General features: G+C 21.1%; 5 protein-coding genes across 5 annotated transcripts; 2 read left to right on the plus strand and 3 right to left on the minus strand.

Annotated features, from left to right (window-relative positions):
- Positions 1–587: 587 nt before the first annotated feature.
- Positions 588–1,739, minus strand: PCHAS_1200600 (CIR protein; the record flags this gene model as incomplete). The annotated part of the gene is made up of 3 exons (XM_016798769.1): positions 588–722; positions 827–1,570; positions 1,707–1,739. 3 exons carry the CDS (start codon positions 1,737–1,739, stop codon positions 588–590), a joined length of 912 nt encoding a protein of 303 aa, XP_016654139.1.
- Positions 1,740–4,039: 2,300 nt separating this feature from the next.
- On the minus strand, positions 4,040–5,141 carry PCHAS_1200700 (CIR protein; the record flags this gene model as incomplete). Its single annotated transcript, XM_016798770.1, has 3 exons — positions 4,040–4,132; positions 4,234–5,007; positions 5,127–5,141. 3 exons carry the CDS (start codon positions 5,139–5,141, stop codon positions 4,040–4,042), a joined length of 882 nt encoding a protein of 293 aa, XP_016654140.1.
- Positions 5,142–8,532: 3,391 nt separating this feature from the next.
- Positions 8,533–10,595, plus strand: PCHAS_1200850 (fam-a protein; the record flags this gene model as incomplete). The annotated part of the gene is made up of 7 exons (XM_016798772.2): positions 8,533–8,625; positions 8,767–9,320; positions 9,440–9,677; positions 9,774–9,843; positions 9,986–10,095; positions 10,189–10,419; positions 10,572–10,595. 7 exons carry the CDS (start codon positions 8,533–8,535, stop codon positions 10,593–10,595), a joined length of 1,320 nt encoding a protein of 439 aa, XP_016654142.2.
- A 1,604-nt stretch (positions 10,596–12,199) lies between these two features.
- PCHAS_1200900 (fam-a protein) lies at positions 12,200–13,636 on the plus strand (the record flags this gene model as incomplete). Its single annotated transcript, XM_016798773.1, has 6 exons — positions 12,200–12,324; positions 12,464–12,698; positions 12,793–12,862; positions 13,031–13,134; positions 13,228–13,458; positions 13,613–13,636. 6 exons carry the CDS (start codon positions 12,200–12,202, stop codon positions 13,634–13,636), a joined length of 789 nt encoding a protein of 262 aa, XP_016654143.1.
- Positions 13,637–15,089: 1,453 nt separating this feature from the next.
- On the minus strand, positions 15,090–15,945 carry PCHAS_1201000 (fam-c protein; the record flags this gene model as incomplete). Its single annotated transcript, XM_732432.2, has 2 exons — positions 15,090–15,734; positions 15,865–15,945. 2 exons carry the CDS (start codon positions 15,943–15,945, stop codon positions 15,090–15,092), a joined length of 726 nt encoding a protein of 241 aa, XP_737525.2.
- Between the last annotated feature and the right edge of the window lie 2,351 nt (positions 15,946–18,296).

Raw genomic sequence — 18,296 nt, forward strand, 5'->3', positions numbered from 1 at the left:
GAATCATCTGCCTATATCGATTCCGATATTTGATCAATTGCCCCATAAAACGATTAATCCAATTTTAACAATAAAATACAAAAAATGCATAGTATATTTCACATAATTATCATTAACTTATATTAACACGAAATGAAAATCATATAATTTATCAAGTATGCTACTTTATTCGGTCCTTTTCATAGTGATCTTCATCCCCATTTATTTTCTTACATATTTAGACTTATTATAAATGCTAAAAGCTACAAAATATTTTATACATATTTTTAATAATTTATTTCCTATACATATTTTTAATAATTTATTTCCTATACATATTTAAAACAATTACTTAAACTAATATATTATCAAATTATACAGAATTAAACATAATTTAACACTTAACTATAACCCGAATATGGGTTCCACAAACACAACTTTAGCCCTGATTCACAACATAAAAACATACAAAAAATATATAATAAATATGCATATATAACTTTATATTATATTGATTACATTATTTAAATATTCTTATAAACCCCAAATTTATGTTCCAAATTATGGTCAAAAATTGATTATTTCCAAATAGTCAGCCTTAACATATATCAATAATTATTACTATTCCTGGAATAATCACTCTCGTCGAATAATATATAATTATACTCTTTACTCTTTATTTTTTTTCGTTTTTCTCTTAAATATTGTTTTTGAGATCGTTTACCAAATCCAAATAATGAATGCTAATATAAAAATGGTAATCGTATATACATTTTTTGATAATCCCATATAAAGAATTACAAAAATAAATTTTAAAGATTATATTTTTAAATTCCTTTTTATTTACCTTATAAGCAAATCCCAAGAAAATAGGTATTGCAACAAATATAAATGTAATTGGAATTAACGTAACTTTTATTGAAAAACTTCGTGGATAAACTGGGAGGGATGGAAAATTGGTACATTTTTTTTGTAAATTGTTATAATCATCTGATAATGTATACAATATTTGACTAAATGGACTGTCTTCAGTATCATTATTATTATTAAAGAGTATTTCATATTTTTCAGCAAACGTTTTGGCATAATCCAAATTTTTTGTGCAAAATGATTTTTCATCACTAATTTGATCATACAAATAATATAATATATTAAATGGGGCTTCAAGTTTAAATATTTCATTAATATCCATATCCATCAAATCTTTTTTTTTATCTATAATTGCCTTATAAGTCAGATTACCACCATTTATATTCTTATTATAACAGTCATTTGTTTCTATATAACTATTATAAAAATCACTTAATTTTTTGATTCTATTATTTTCCTTTATTTTTAGTTTATAACTTAACCATAAAATAGCGTATTCGGCAAGTTTATCATAATCTAAAACATTCTTACCCTTTAAATTATTTATCAAATGAATAACACCAGAACTAGTCATTTCATAATAACCACTACATTTATCTTTTTCTAGTTGTTTATCGCCGTAATAACAATAATTGTGGATTGCTTCATTAATTACTTTAGTTTTTGCTCCATCATTTTCATCCTCATTAAAATAGTTACTGATCGTAACAAATTCTTTATACTACAAATATATTTTATGAATTAAACAAAAAAACGTATTAATATAAATATTAATCAAATGAAAATCAATATAATTTATGGACGATACAACATATAAAACACATGCGAAGATAATATTTTATTTAAAAATTGTATACCACATCCTCAATCTTATAACTTGGGTTTCTCATAATTTGGAGATTATGAGGGATAATAATATTTATATATATTACGTAAATATTTGTTGTATCTATTTAAGCTCTTTACATAGTAATTATATTTCGTTAAACATGTTATACTTATTTATGGCAATTATCTAAATAACCTTAAATGGATAGTTGCTTAATATACTTTTACCATATGTATATATGATACATTTATACAAAAAATGCTATTATTACTATAATCCTTAAAAATACATAAATAGTTATTTAATAAGATATATTACATTTTTATATACTTGTTTCTAAGATTATAGTATTTTTAAATTAAGTTACATACTCAATTTTCTATTCAAATTAGATAAATTTATATTATTTGTTTAATATAGATAAACTCATAACCAATTTTAATAAATCCAATAACATTATTTTTATTCCTATATACTCAATTTAAAAATATATCTTATTTGGTAATTTTATAATATATTTTACGCACCTTTTATACTATTTAAAACGAAAATTAGCACTAAACCCGTATTTGTTGAGCTATTTATAATCTTAATTAATTCTTTGAATGCATATTGTTTTTAAAATAATACTTAGCAAATATTAGTTTATAACACATAAATAACTATTGATGCAAGTTTAAAGTATAATTGAAAACTAAGTGTAATTAGGCTGTTATGTTACCCTTTGTTAGGGGAGAGATAAAAGATATATTTGCTCTTTTAATATATAAATATTAGCTAAATGCTTTGTATTGTTCATTTCTATCTTATTTATTATAATTTTCTAATTGTCAATGTATATACATTCAAATAATTTATTAAAAAATTTATATTTTATTAATTATATGATAAAATATTGCTATTTTAGATTAAAAAAGGATGAATTACAAACACTAATAATATAATGCCCTCTAATGTGTAATAATAAAAATGAATTGATAAAACTGAATCTTTAACTGTTTCCCATCAATCAAGTTTTTTAGAATATAAAACCACATATCCCCAACTGTATCTTTAATAAAATATATAACATTGATGCCTTTATAATGCACTGTTATATCCCATTGATTTATCATTAATTCAATAAAAAATATATTTATATATCTCTGTTATAAAATACATTATATTATTATATAATTTTTTACTAAATATGCATAAAAAAACATTCTATATCGAAATGCATGAAGAGATATAAAGGGACACTTTTTATATTTTTTTAAAAACTTTATTATGAAATATTTCAATATTTATTGATTTAAAAAAAATATATATTTTTTAGTCATTCATTATGTTAGTGATATTTTTATTTTTAAAATTATATAAATATATTTAAAATTGAAAATTAAGTAAACCATTCCAGCAGCATCATACTCATAATATTATAATAATATCTAATTTCGTATTATAGTTACATAAATATATTTTTTAATTATGCTTATGACTTTAGTTACCTATAATAATAAATGAATTTACATATTTATCACTTTAATACTTATATTGAGTTTTAAAATAGATTCATAAATTCTGAACCTCAAAATAAAAGTTATTAATCAAGTTTATCATTTAAAACGATCGTTTTTTTTTATAAACAAAAAAATCACCAAAAAATAAATTAATGAGCGATGGATAATTATCCTTCGTATGTTTGTATATATTTAATAATTCCATTTTCTCATAAACTCAACAACTTCTTTATTATCTCCATTACTTTCTTCATTTATCATCGGGCTCAAGAGGTACTGAGGAAGGAAATCGCTCTAAATGTCTTTTGATTGAAATTATAATAAATTATTGTTTTTTATTCCAATTTTTCTCCCTCAGTTTCTCATATTAAATATTATAATTATTTAAATCAACGTCTCTTCTATAACTATATCGATACTTTGGATTCATCTTTCTATATCGATTCCAATATTTGATCGATTGTCCCATAAGCCATTATCATTAAGTTATATTAACACGAAATCCAATTCTTGTGATTTTTTCTATACATATTTTAATAATTTATTTCCTATATATATTTAAAACAATTACTTAAACTAATATATTATCAAATTACGCAAAATTTAATGCAATGCGGTATATAATCCTAATCCATATATGGGTTCCATAAACACAACCTCAACCCTGATCCACAACATAAAAATATGCAAACATACAATAAATATACATAAATATTTTATTTATTATATTATTTAAAAATTCTTATAAACCCCAAAATTATGTTCCAAAATTATGGTCAAAAATTATTTATTTCCAAATAGTCAGCCTTAACATATATCAATAATTATTACTATTCCTGGAATAATCACTCTCTTCGAATTATATATAATTATACTCTTTCCTCTTTATTTTTTTTCGTTTTTCTCTTAAATATTGTATATGAAGTCGTTTATCGAATCCTAATAATGAATACTAATATAAAATGTTAAGAAGCATATGATGTTTGTTAAAGTTTGCATATATTTAATGAAAATCATTTTTAATATTATATTTATAAATTCCTTATTATTTACCTTATAAGCAATTCCCAAGAAAATTGGTATTGCAAATGCCAATAAAACTGGAATTAATTTACTTGTTATCGACGAAAATTGTAGAGTTTTTATCTTTGAAAGAGTTGGAAGATTGGTATAACCACTACATTTTTCAACAAAATAATTTTTAAAATCATCATAATCAGTTGATAAAGTGTACAATATTTTTCTATACGAATTGTTTCCAGTAATATCAGAATTTCCATTAAGTTTTTCAAAATTTTCAACAAGTTTGTTAGCTTTTCTGAAATAATTTTCACAATCTTGATTCTTTTTATCAAGTTCAGTATACATATCACATAATGATTTAAATGCATCATAAAATTGAGATATTTCTTTAATACCAATATTCATCAAATCATGTTTTCTATCTATAATATCCTTATAAGTCTTACTAGATTTAGTTATTTTCACATTATAATACTCATTTTTTTCTATATGCTCAGTATAAAAATCATTTAATGTGTTTATTCCTTTTTGTGGGTATTTATTTAGTTTATAACTTAACCATAAAATAGCGTATTCGGCAAGTTTATCATTTTTTAAATAATCTCCGTAATCATAACTAGTTTCTAACGATTTTAGTAAAAATAAAACAGAAGAGCTAACCATTTCGGCATAACTAAAACATACTCCTGTCCCACCCTCCTTAGCATTACAATAAGCCTTCAATGCATGGTTAGGGGTAAAATATACTCCTGAATCTTCCTCCTTCACAACAATAAATTTCTCGATCGCTTTAATTGCGTTACACTATGAAAATATTATAAAAATTAATAAAATACGTATTAGTATAAATGTTACTGAAATGAAAATTAATATAATTTATATGCAATGCAACATCCAAATAATATAAGAAAAAGTATATATACCACTCCAGAAGCCATTATAATGAAATTTGTTATAATTTGGAGATTATGTTGGACGATAATATTTATATATATTGCATAAAATATTTGTTGTATCTACTAATCTCTTTACATAGCAATTATATTTCGTTAAACATATTATACTTATGGCAATTAGCTAAATTACCTTAAATAGGGGTTGCTTAATATACTTTTGTCATATGTATATATGATGCATTTTGTACAAAAAATGCTGTTATTACTACAATCCTTAAAAGTATATAAATCGTTATTTAATATGATAAATTTCATTTTATGTACTTGCTTCTTATAATATATAATGCAGTTTTTTCTAAAATTATTGTATTTTCAAATTAAGTTGCATTTTTCCATTTCTAATTGCATATACATAAATATATATAAATTCGTGATCCATTTTAATAAATCCAATAACTTGGCTTTTATTCCTATGTACACCAATTTAGGAAATACTCTATGGGTTCTTTTATAATATATTTTGACCATCTTTCTATGATTTAACACAACAATTAACAATGAGCCATATTTATTGAGCTAATTATAAGCTTAAATATGTCACTTTATATAATATTGTTTTAGAATAATAATTAGTATATATCACATTTTTCTTTCTTATTAACTATGTGATATGTAAATATATAATAAACGAGGTTTTATGTTATCAAAATGAGTTTAATAAAAATGTTTTCATATAAATCATTTTAAACCAATGGTTTGTTTAATTTATAATTTTACTCATACTTTGGTTGGAATGATCAATTAATTTTGGAGAAGTGCAACATAATTTACATTTTATATACCCAAATTTTATTAGAACCTAAACATATATTATGATTACATATTTTATAATAAAAAGTATTTAGTTTTAGATATAAAAACTATACTTTTGAGGATAACAATTATTATTATTTTTATTGGCATCGTTAATTCTAATATTAACACATTAAAAAAAATACTAAATTAAAATTGTAATATTTCATTTGATGTTTTATGTATACAATTTTAATTTCATCATACCTTTAAGAATATATATAATAAATTTATATCTATATTGTGTATCAAATAAACATAATATATTAATCTAATATTGTTATTGTTGTTTTGGCTATACCATTGTATACTACAGTGGTACAACTAATGCACTTAATAGGAGCACTTTAAATCAATGTATAATATTTCTGTATTTTATCGCTTCAATGTGCAACATTTTATAATATATATGTATTGTTTCGTAATAACAATATATTTAAATTATATATTTATAAGTTTGTGTATATATAATAACCTAATATAAATATTATTAGCTCAAAGAAATTTAATTATTATATTCCTTTTCGACAAAATTAATATTAATATTAATATTTAACTATATGAAGTTTTCACAATAAATCAATATTTCAATATTATTGATAGAATATATTACTAGCTTATATATATAAACATATAATAATAAGTCTATTCTATCTATAATATTATTTATAATTACTATAAAATTATTAGAACAAAATATTATATAAATTTTTTTAATATACTTATATTTTATTTTTTAACTATTTTAAAATATAATTTATTTATACATCAAAGCTATATAGTTTAAAAATTAATAATGATTAATATAATATTATCCTTTATATTAAATAAATTAATGTATATAGAATTATTCCTATTATTTGAATTTGAAACATTAACATAAAATGATATATATAACTGAAAGTTAAAAGGACAGTATCCATATATATAGTGAATTTTTTATGTATTATTAAAAATGTTAGATGCATAATATGCCTTTTATAGGTAACGTTGTATTGTCGAACCTCGATCGATTGTTTATGAATCTATATTTTATTATTATATATTAGTAGTTTATTTAATTAATGCTACAAACACATATATTTATCTGAATATATATTGTAATATAGAGGAATATTCAAAATGTTTTTTATTATAATCTATAGATGCCTATTCAGTTTTATTATTACTGTTTTGTTTGGGAACTTTATAATTGAAATTAAAATAAATATGATACAAATAATAAATTTTTCTAATATGTTTCATCAAATAAAGAAACATAATGTGCTATTCATGATTCAATATCGCCCCTGATTAACAAGACTTATATAATAAATAATAAGGATTCTTATATATAGTTAGCAAAAAATTAGCAATAAAATATAAAATGTGAAGTTATAATATTGCCACATTTAATATATACGAACGAATTCGATGAAAGTATTATAACGTATGAAAAATATGTTATGCGCCTCCTTTCATATTAATGGATAGTGTCTTTTTTGGTTCCATATTTGAATTTCATTTCGAGATTAAACTACGGGAATGGAACATATATTTAATCAACATTTTCATATCAATAAATATGACCAAATTATAAAAAATTAAATTACAACATCCCCGAACTCTAACTCAAAATACAAATTCAGTTAATAAACAATAACCCATATTACATAACCTTGACCCATAATGCAAATGATCCCTAAACCTGAGCCCTGGTACCCAATATAAATAAAATTCAACAAAGCGACATTATATATAACGCAATAAAAATTTATAAAAGCATTTTTCATAATGTCTAAAAAATCATATATTAATAAAAAATTATATTATAAAAAATTATTTCATTTCCATAAAAAATTCGCTTTTTTTTTTATTTCATTATTTTATATAGTTGTTAAAATTTTAATTTATATTAATAGAAATTGTTTCACATCTTTTATTTGTTTGCCATAAAGATATAATATTAAATTATCATTCATCAATTAATAAGATTTATGGTTGATACATATTATATTTTAAAACAGTTAAAATATCATATTATGATATATATAATTTAAATAACACTAAGCTTTCCATGTAAAAAAACGGCATAAAAAATATATAATATAGCAGTATTTTTTTCTTAAAATATAATAAAAATGCTTTTTCGTATTTTCATTTAATTTTTAATTAAATTAATTTATATAAAAACAAAAATATAATAATTTTTTAATTATAAAAAATATTTTATAAAACTATAAATAAGATTTAATAGAATTAATCTTGTTCAAATAATAAAACATAATAATTAAACATTGTTTTATGTAATAATTATATATGCTTTTTATTTTATTTTTTTTTGTAATATAAATTTTTAATCTTTTACCGTTTTGTAGTTCTCTCAAAATGTTTGCATAAGTCTATATATATGTTATGTGTAATATTAACTTCAGGTTATTAAAATATATATATTGTTTTTTATTTTGTTACTAGTATATATATAAGTCATTGCATTTGAAGTGAATATCCATATAATAGGATCACGTAATCTTATATTTAAATTGTTAATAATACAAAATATGTTTTATATATGTATAATTTCAAATAAGTAATATTGAAGATGAATGTAATGTCAGTAAGCCTAATTTCCTTAATAATATTTAATGTTGTTTTAGCAAAAAACACTTCTTATTCAGGGACCCCCACGAATTCCGTAATATACGAAAACCTGACAAAAATACATCATATTGTATTATATGTCTGTACTAATTTATTTAATTAATCTTGTACAAAAATATAATAATAAATTAACATAAAAATATCTGATATATTTTTAATTTTGTTATTTTTTTAGTGTTCATTATTGGAAGAAAAAACAAAAAAAACCCATAAGACGACAGAAGAATCAGTTAATGTTAGAGGTAAGGGACCATATGAAGAAGACTATGAAGAAGGCTATGAAGAAAACTATGAAGATATGATAAAGGATATTTTTATGCCTCTTAAGAACAATCATCAACACAGCCAAAATAATTCACATAAACAAGATGAAGCCCCTCCTCCAGTATCTAAGGGGCCTAAAAAACAAAAATTTACAGAAAAACGACAATTACGTACATTAAATGAAAATAAAGAAATATGTCAAAAACCCAAGGACTTATTGTGTGTCGATCCAGAAAAAGATACAAAAATTGAATCAAAAACTAAATCAAAAACTAAATCAAAAACTGAATCAAAAACTGAATCAAAAATTGAATCAAAAACTGAATCAAAAACGGAATCAAAAACGGAATCAAAAATTGAATCAAAAACTGAATCAAAAACGGAATCAAAAACTGAATCAAAAACGGAATCAAAAATTGAATCAAAAACTGAATCAAAAACTGAATCCAAAAAAACGTATTCTACGTAAGAAAATACATCAATATATATATTACATATTTCATTATGAAAATATTAAATATGTTCCTATGCAACACCTTTATTTTTGTACGCATAAAAAATATGTCCATTTTTATCAATGATAGTTCAGAAGAAATATATGAACAAAACGAGCACCTATTATGTACCAATCCAAAAGAAACTAAAGAAGCGATCGAATTTATGGACGAAGCTGTAATGCATTTAGTGCATCATGCAACAAATGAAGATGATTATATATTTGATGCGCAAAATTGTTATGATAATATGTTTTATTATAAAAAAAAATATAAAGGAAAAATAAATTTTGAAAAAATTATATGTATAAGTAATAGTCCGAATAAGGTATTAACTAACGAACAATATTAAAAGTTATAAAATAAATTAAAATTAATAAATGATTATGATTTACATACATATATTTCTCTTTGTTTCCATTAGTATGATACAAAAATAAACAAGTTATGGGATCCCCAAAATCCTGGTTTGTTTAATCATTTCTCTTTTAAAGGTATACAAAAAATAAATAATTAGCCAAATTAGCATATTATTGTTACTGTTTATTCGACATTTCGTGATTTATTGCTTCCCATATTTTCAAACTTATAATATTTTAATTTCATATATGCAATTTTATAATATTATTTTTTTAGTAAAAATTGTCCGTGTGTACAATCCAGATTTAGTAATGATACAAAAACGTTTCAAAGATTCGATCTGTGGTCGTTGGAAGTATTTTAATGCTTTAGTCAAAAAAACTCAAGTAAGGAAGCTTTCCTCTTTTGATCTGCCATAAATCGTATTTCTCATATTATGATACGTAATTTATTCAAATACACTTTTATTAATTTTGTAGCTATCAGAAGACACAACTGTAATTGCTATGTCTTCAGCAAATATAAATGATCACAACCCTTCCAAGAAAGAATATAAAAACACAATCGTAGAAAGCGCAAATTTATTCAAAACTGATATAGAATCTGAAGATGATATTAGAAACGGAAAATTAAAAAAAACATTTGTTAACATAGCTGGATACCTTATTAAAAAAACAAATAAATCTGTTACCACCACTTTTGTCACATCTGTAAGCGATATACAAATTTTAATAATATAATAATTTATTTCACAATTGCTAAAAAAATAATGTTTTAAATAAATGTGCATATATATAATATATAATATCTTATGCAAAAAATTTTTATGTTATATATTTTATCTATTTCTGCTTTTTCTTAGATTAATGGATATTCTCAATTTTAACAAAAATAAATTGTTGGAAAAGCTTTATATTCTTTTTTCCTTTATACATATTTTTCAGTATCTCAATATTAGAAAATGTGTATTAATAAAATGATTTATTTCCATGCACAATTGTTGCTTTAAGTTACTATCATATGTTGTTTTTTTATTTTATGAATGCTTTCTTTGTATATTATTTGTTTGCCTTTTTAATATTTAAAGCTTGTATATATATATTATTAGTTCCAACGGAATTAATTATTATTTGCAGTTTCGATAAATTAATATTTAATTATATGAAGCTTCCAAAATAAAACAATATTTCAATATTAGTTATTAGTAAAATATTTTATTAGATTATATGTATAGTCATATAATAATTATAGTTCTATTTATCATATTATTTATAATTATTAGAACATAATATGATATGAAATTTTATTAACATACTTATGTTTTATTTTTTACTGTTTAAAAATTTAATTTATTTATGCCTCAAAATTATAAAACTTGAACAAATGTTGTATATATAGTTCGATTGTATTGTATTATTAAAAATGATAGATGCATAATAATATTTTATAGACAATGTTGTATTGTTGGTTCTTGATCAATATTCCATGCATCTATATTTTATGACTGTATAATGTATATTGGTAATATGCTAATCTGAATATATATTATAATGTAAAGGAATATTCAAAATAAACCTAATTATAATTCATACCCTCATATAATCATAACATGCTCATTTTATGAATATTTTTATTTAACATAACCTCTTATTTATACGCTTCTATATTTTAATTAAATTCTAATTTCCCCGATAAAACAGTAATAAAAAATTTATATATGAAGTCATAATCAAATTCATTTTGAGTAATTGTCTATGCTATAATATGGACAGATGAATACACATATTTATAATATTAATGAAATAAATATGTATATAATTTAATATACGATTATAAATTGCAGATACACAAAATATAAATCGAAATTCGACAAATCGATGTTATTTATAACAAAATACAGATTTGTGAAAGAATTTTTTATAATGTCAAAAAAAACATATATTAATAAAAAATTATACTATAAAAAATTATTTCTTTTCCAAAAAAAATTAACTTTTTTTTTTTATTTCATTATTTTATATTGTTGTTAAAATTTTAATTTGTATTAATAGAAATTTTTTGCATACTTTTACTTATTTGCCATCAAAATATAAGATTTATGGTTGGAATGTATTATATTTTAAAACAAAATGAAATTGCCATGATCACTAAATAGTTAACATTTAAATATCCAACAAAATTAATAATGTAGAGAATACAAACACGCCACTAAATTTTATATTATATATGTATTATTAGCATTTAATAATATTTTAAAAAATAATTATATTTAAAAATCGGATAACTGGATGACATAAAAAAATAAATAAACAACTAAATAACAACTAAATAAAAAAATAAATAAAATTTTAAAATTATTACATTTTTTAAATAAATATTAGTTTTTTATACTTTATTGGAGAAAATTATTTATTCTATTTTTCGACCTGTTAATTTTTAATTAAAAAACATACTAATATAGATTTTAATATTTTGTTTGTAAAGTTCAAAATGAATAAATTTTATATTCAAATATCTTTATTTCTTTTAAGCATTTTCGCATATGCGAATAATGAAGCCCTTGCAGCTGAGTATGATCCAAGGCAACCTACAAACTTAAGAACTCGTTATCCTACGTAAGAAAATGCAGCAATATATACATATTACATGTTTCATTATGAAAATAATAAATATACACCTGTAAAACAATGTTATAATATAATACAACTTTATTTTTGTAAACATTAAAAATATTTTAATTTTTATCAATGACAGTTCAGGAAAAATACATGAAAAAAATAGCCACCAATCGAGTAGTTATCACGATTATATATCAGAGATCGAAATTATGGACGAAGCTGTAAAACATTTAGAATACCATGCTACAAACAAAAATGGTTATGAAGTATATCTACAAAATCCAAATGATAGTATATCTTATTATGTAAAAAAATTTAACGACCAGACAGATATTCTAAAAGTTAATTTAAATATTTATTCTGCCAATCAGGTATCAATTAACGAACAATATTAAGTTATAAACCAAATTAAAATTTAAAAATTATTATAATTTATATACATATATTTCTCTTTGTTTCCATTAGTATGATGGCATAGTAAACAGGATATGGGATCCCAAAAGCCCCAATTTTTTCAATAAAGGCAATGTGGAAAGTATGCAAAACATAAGCAATTAGTCAAATTAACATATTATTGTTACTATTTATTCGATATTACGTGATTTATTGTTTCCATTATTATATGATACTATTTATTGCTTTTAATATCTTCAAATTCATAATATTTTATTTTACATAATGTCAAATTATTTTTTTTGAATAGTTATCCATGAGTACAATCCAAATTTAGTATTGATACGTCAATTTTGCGAACAAGATTCTAAATACTATCATAAATATTTTTATGCTTTAGTCAAAAAAGCTCAAGTAAGGAAACCTTTTCTTTTCTGTTTCGTAATAAATCATATTTCTCATATTATTTACAATAATTTATGCAATATATTTTTATTAATTGTGTAGATATCAAAAGACAAAGCTATAATTGCCATGACTTCAGTAGATATATTTGATGCGAACCCTTCCAGCAAAGAACCTAAAAATCCAATAGTAAAAAAAGCAGATTTATTCCATGGTTACGTATATCCTGAATATTATATTCTATGTAAAGAATGTAAAAAAATATATGTGAACTTAGCTGGATACCTCATTGAAAAAAAAGGCGATGATCTTGAAATCACCTATATCGAATCGGTAAGCGATATACCAATTTTAATAATATAACAATTTATTTCACAATTGTTAAAAAAAATACTGTTTTAAATAAATATACATATTTATAATATATGCTATATTTTGAAAATTTTTAACGTTTTACATATTTATCAATTTATATTTTTTTTCTTAGATCGAAGGACATTCTTCCATTTAACAAAAATCCATTAATAGAAAAGCTTTAAATTATTTTTTCCTTAATATATAAACATAAATTTCATATATATTTTTAAGAACCATAATATTAGAAGATTTGCGTTAATAATACGATTTGCTTTCATTATAATAATGATTTATGCATATAATTTGTTTATGTCGTTTAATATTAGGATGCATCTATATGTATTAATTTTGTGAATATTACAAACATTTGTATTATAATTTATGAAAATATTTATTTATGCCATATTTTTATATTATTATGATAATTCACTTTGTGTACTCAAAATCGATAAGTTGTTTTGTCTTTTACTATTTTTGTGATTTTAACTGTTCTTGTAAAACAAATCATTTTCATTAGGAATTCTATATTTTATTAATTCGATGATAAAATAATACTATTTTAAGTTAAAGTCGATTCAGTAAACACTGATATTTTAATACATGATAATATGGAATGATAAAAAGACATCTAACATGAATTTAGTTATTAACGTTTTCTTCAATCATTCGGTTATTTAGATACAAAACCACATATACCAAATTATGTCTTTAACAAATATATATCCTTGATACCTTTACGATACATTATTATATGCCATTAATTTGTTATTCATTCAATAAAACAAATATATATAGAAAACAATTGTATGTAGCATATAGGCTATATGAGGTTATTCTTTACATTTTAACAAAATAGAGCATTTTTACAATAATAAATGATTCATTATATAAAAAAATTATTTTTATTAAAAGGTTTTATATATTATTAGCTACTGTTATTCATAAAAGTTTGGAAAAATCAATAACCAGGTACTAATAATCCATGAAAATAACAAATGATAATGTTATGTTCAACTATTACATAAAAATACATATTTTATTTATTTATTGAACATAATAATTTATAAAAACAACTGATTTACTTATTTATTATTGCTATATATTTATATGGACTTTTAAATATAGAACCATGAATACTTGAACATTGGTTATTTTACAAAAATTGTAAGACATAATATATATTAAAAATGATCAATTATGTATTTTATAAATACGCATATAAAATAAAACATATGTATATAATATAAAATTATACACATACAAATAATAAATACTATGATTATAGCAAATGCATCAATCTTATTTCAATTATTAATTAATTTTTGGAGATTCTTTCACAAATAGATACTATAAATAACAAAAACATTCATATAAATATATATATTAGCGTTTTATTCAAATGTATAATCAAAATATATTATATTTATTTTAATAATTACATAACAAATTATAAATTAAAAATATGAACTCGTATATGTAGAAATACAGATAATTCATTCGTCAAGAAGTATCACATGCCAAACATTTTAGTTTAAGCGATAATTAAAAATCGGTCTTTTGTTCGGTTTTTAGTTCGATATCATTTGAATATAATTATTATATGAAGATTATTCATTTGTTTCTGAATTTTGGGGACATTTGTCTATATCTGTTATTATAAATAATAAACGTATTAAAGGTTTTTGATATTTTTCATCGAATTCATGCAACATATTTCTCACCGAAAATGTTGCATTAGGAGGATATTCTTTATCATTTGAAAGTTCTATTTTTGATGTTTGTCTAAAAAGTGACGAAAACCTTAAAACAGCTAGATTTTTTGCAATATAGTCATCCAGAGAATTCATCTTTTCCAATGCTGCCTTATAAGCTAAATCATCGTTATTTGAAGATGCTTCAATTATTTGATTATGTGGATGTGTTAAGAGTTCTTTACTATATGAAGTTGTTTTTTTTATTTTTATTTTTTTATTTTTTTGAAATGTATTTAAATAATTAAGTCCTCTGTCATCTACATCATTATTAACATATTTACGATTATATATATCATCTTCATTGACATATTCATGACCATATGCTTCATCTTTATAATCTTTATCATCTATATCACCTTCATCATCTTCATCATATTTAATATCGCAATTATTGTTATTATTTAATTGGAGTTCTCTTTTAGATTCTATGCCATTCTGTTCGTCACATCCACTTATTTCTTTGGTACTCCGAACACTTTTATTTCTTACATCAGATGCCTTAAATTGATTATAAAAGGGTATAATCATATTAATATATATATGCGTTGATATATTCGCCACACAATGAAAATAATCACCAGTATATATTTTTCAATATATTAGTTTATATTTTGTTTTGGAAACTTACTTTCTGTTCAGAGCAATGTATTGATACAACCAAAAGGGCATACAAGACGACACAAACATAACTAAATATCCTTTTATTCATTTTCTTATTAATAAAAAGTCTTTTCCGAAGCAAACGCTTTAAATAATATATATTTTTTATTATTTTTTAGTTTCCTTTTTATCTATTATTGTTATAAAGCTATAATGCTACTATTTAATATTACAATTTAATTAATTTCAATTTATATAAACAATTTATCTCATATGTATGAAAGCATATTATAATAAAATTATATGTTGCTCCTATTTTGAAGCATCCATAAATTTATAATCCTGCAATTATAAGTTAACAAAATTTAATGTTCTATTTTTACATTAATATAAATAATAGCAATAAATAAATAATATAATTTATTTTAAATGCATAAAAAATATATATAAAAGTTTGTTCTAAATACATAAAATGTGTAGTTTGCTCGTGAATATTTTTTGTTCACTTAAGCCATTATATTAAATATAACAAAATTATTTTTAACATTTAAAATATAAATAAATTAATGCACTCAAGAGGAATACTTTAAACCAATTTGTAATTTTCCTTGTTCCATTGTTTTAAAGTATAACATTTTAGAACACATATATTATTTTGAAATAGCAATATATTTAAATTGTATATTTATATTTTGCACATATATAGTGACCTAATAAAAATATTATTAGCTCCAAGTGAATTCATTATTATTTGCCTTATCGATCAAATTAATGTCAATATTTAATTATATGAAGTTTTCATAATAAAACAATTTTTCAATATTAGTTATTGGTAAAATATTTTATAAGATCATATGCTTAGACATATAATAATAACTATATTCTATCTACCGTGTTATTTATAATTACTATAAAAATTTAAAAAAATATTGTATATACAGTTCCATTTTTATTGTATTATTAAAAATGTTAGATACATAAAATGCCTTTTATAGATATCGTTGTATTGTCGAATCGCGAACGATATTTGTGAATCTATAATATGATTATATATTATATATTTTAATATGTTTAATTAATATTAAAGCATGCATTAACCTGAAAGTATATTATAATGTAGATTATTGTTCCAAATGAATCTAATTATATACTATAGCTTCACATATAAGATTATTATTTAGTTTGGTTGGAATTTTGTAATTTAAATAAAAATAATGACAGAAATAATATGTTTTGCTAAATAAAATGCTACATAAAATAAAAAATGCATTATATATTATATGTATAATTCAATATAACTATGGGTTAGCAAGTCTTATATAATAAATAGCAAGGGGTCTTATATATAGTTAGCCAACAATTAGCAATAAAATGTAAAATGTGAAGTTATAATATTGCCACATTTAGCATAATGAAGAATTATGCAGAATTATTATGACTTATGAAAATATGGTATGCAACCCCTTTCATATTAATGGCTATGCCCCATATTTTGTTACATATTTAGACATTGTCTCGAGATTAAGCATACGGACATGTCAGATATTTTTGATCAGCATTTACAGACCCAAAATATTATCAAATTATGAAAAGCAAAATTACAATATATCCCGAACCCTAACTCAAAACGACGATTCAGTGAACGAAACAATAACCCACAATACATAACCTTGACCCATAAAGCATGAATACCTCGGTATCAAGAATATTATAATTAGAAAATAAATTAATTATATATATTTATTTATTGACTTTACAACTTTATGCTTCATTATTTTATTTTAATATTTTACTTATTTGTATTTTTTTAATTTTATATATACTTTGTTTTATTATTAAAAGGAAATTTATAATTTGTATTAATTTATAAAAAAACATGGTTATTGATATTGCTACCAAAAATAATTTTTATAAAATTAAGAAATTTTCTAGAAAAATATTATTTAGTAAAATTTGTATTAAAAGTTACCAAAAAATCATAGAAGATGTGATTCACATAATATAAATTTTATCATACTATTATTATGATGAGGTAAAAATATTGTTATTATAATAGTATTAGTAATATATAAAATTAACTGCATTTTTCATATTAAATTAATTATTTTAATATTTAAAAATATAATATACATTATTTCTATTAAAAACTATGTATTATCAAAGAAATTTTGTAAAACAAATGAAAAAAATAGCAATTCAATTATTTTTATATAATTATTAATATAATATTTACATTACTATGGTCGTTTATTTATTAATGTAAGTATATATAATTATGTTAAAATTGCTTGTTATTAATATTATAATAAAAAATATATTTTTTTATATTATTTTCTTACTTTATATTTTATTTAAAGCGATTGATTTTATATTAGGTAAAAACAGCATAGTTTTTTCTATTATACATATATAAGTATATATGCAATTCCATACGTAATGGGATGTTTTATAAATTCTAAG

The sequence above is a fragment of the Plasmodium chabaudi genome, assembly GCF_900002335.3.
Source record: "Plasmodium chabaudi chabaudi strain AS genome assembly, chromosome: 12".
NCBI lineage: Eukaryota > Apicomplexa > Aconoidasida > Haemosporida > Plasmodiidae > Plasmodium > Plasmodium chabaudi.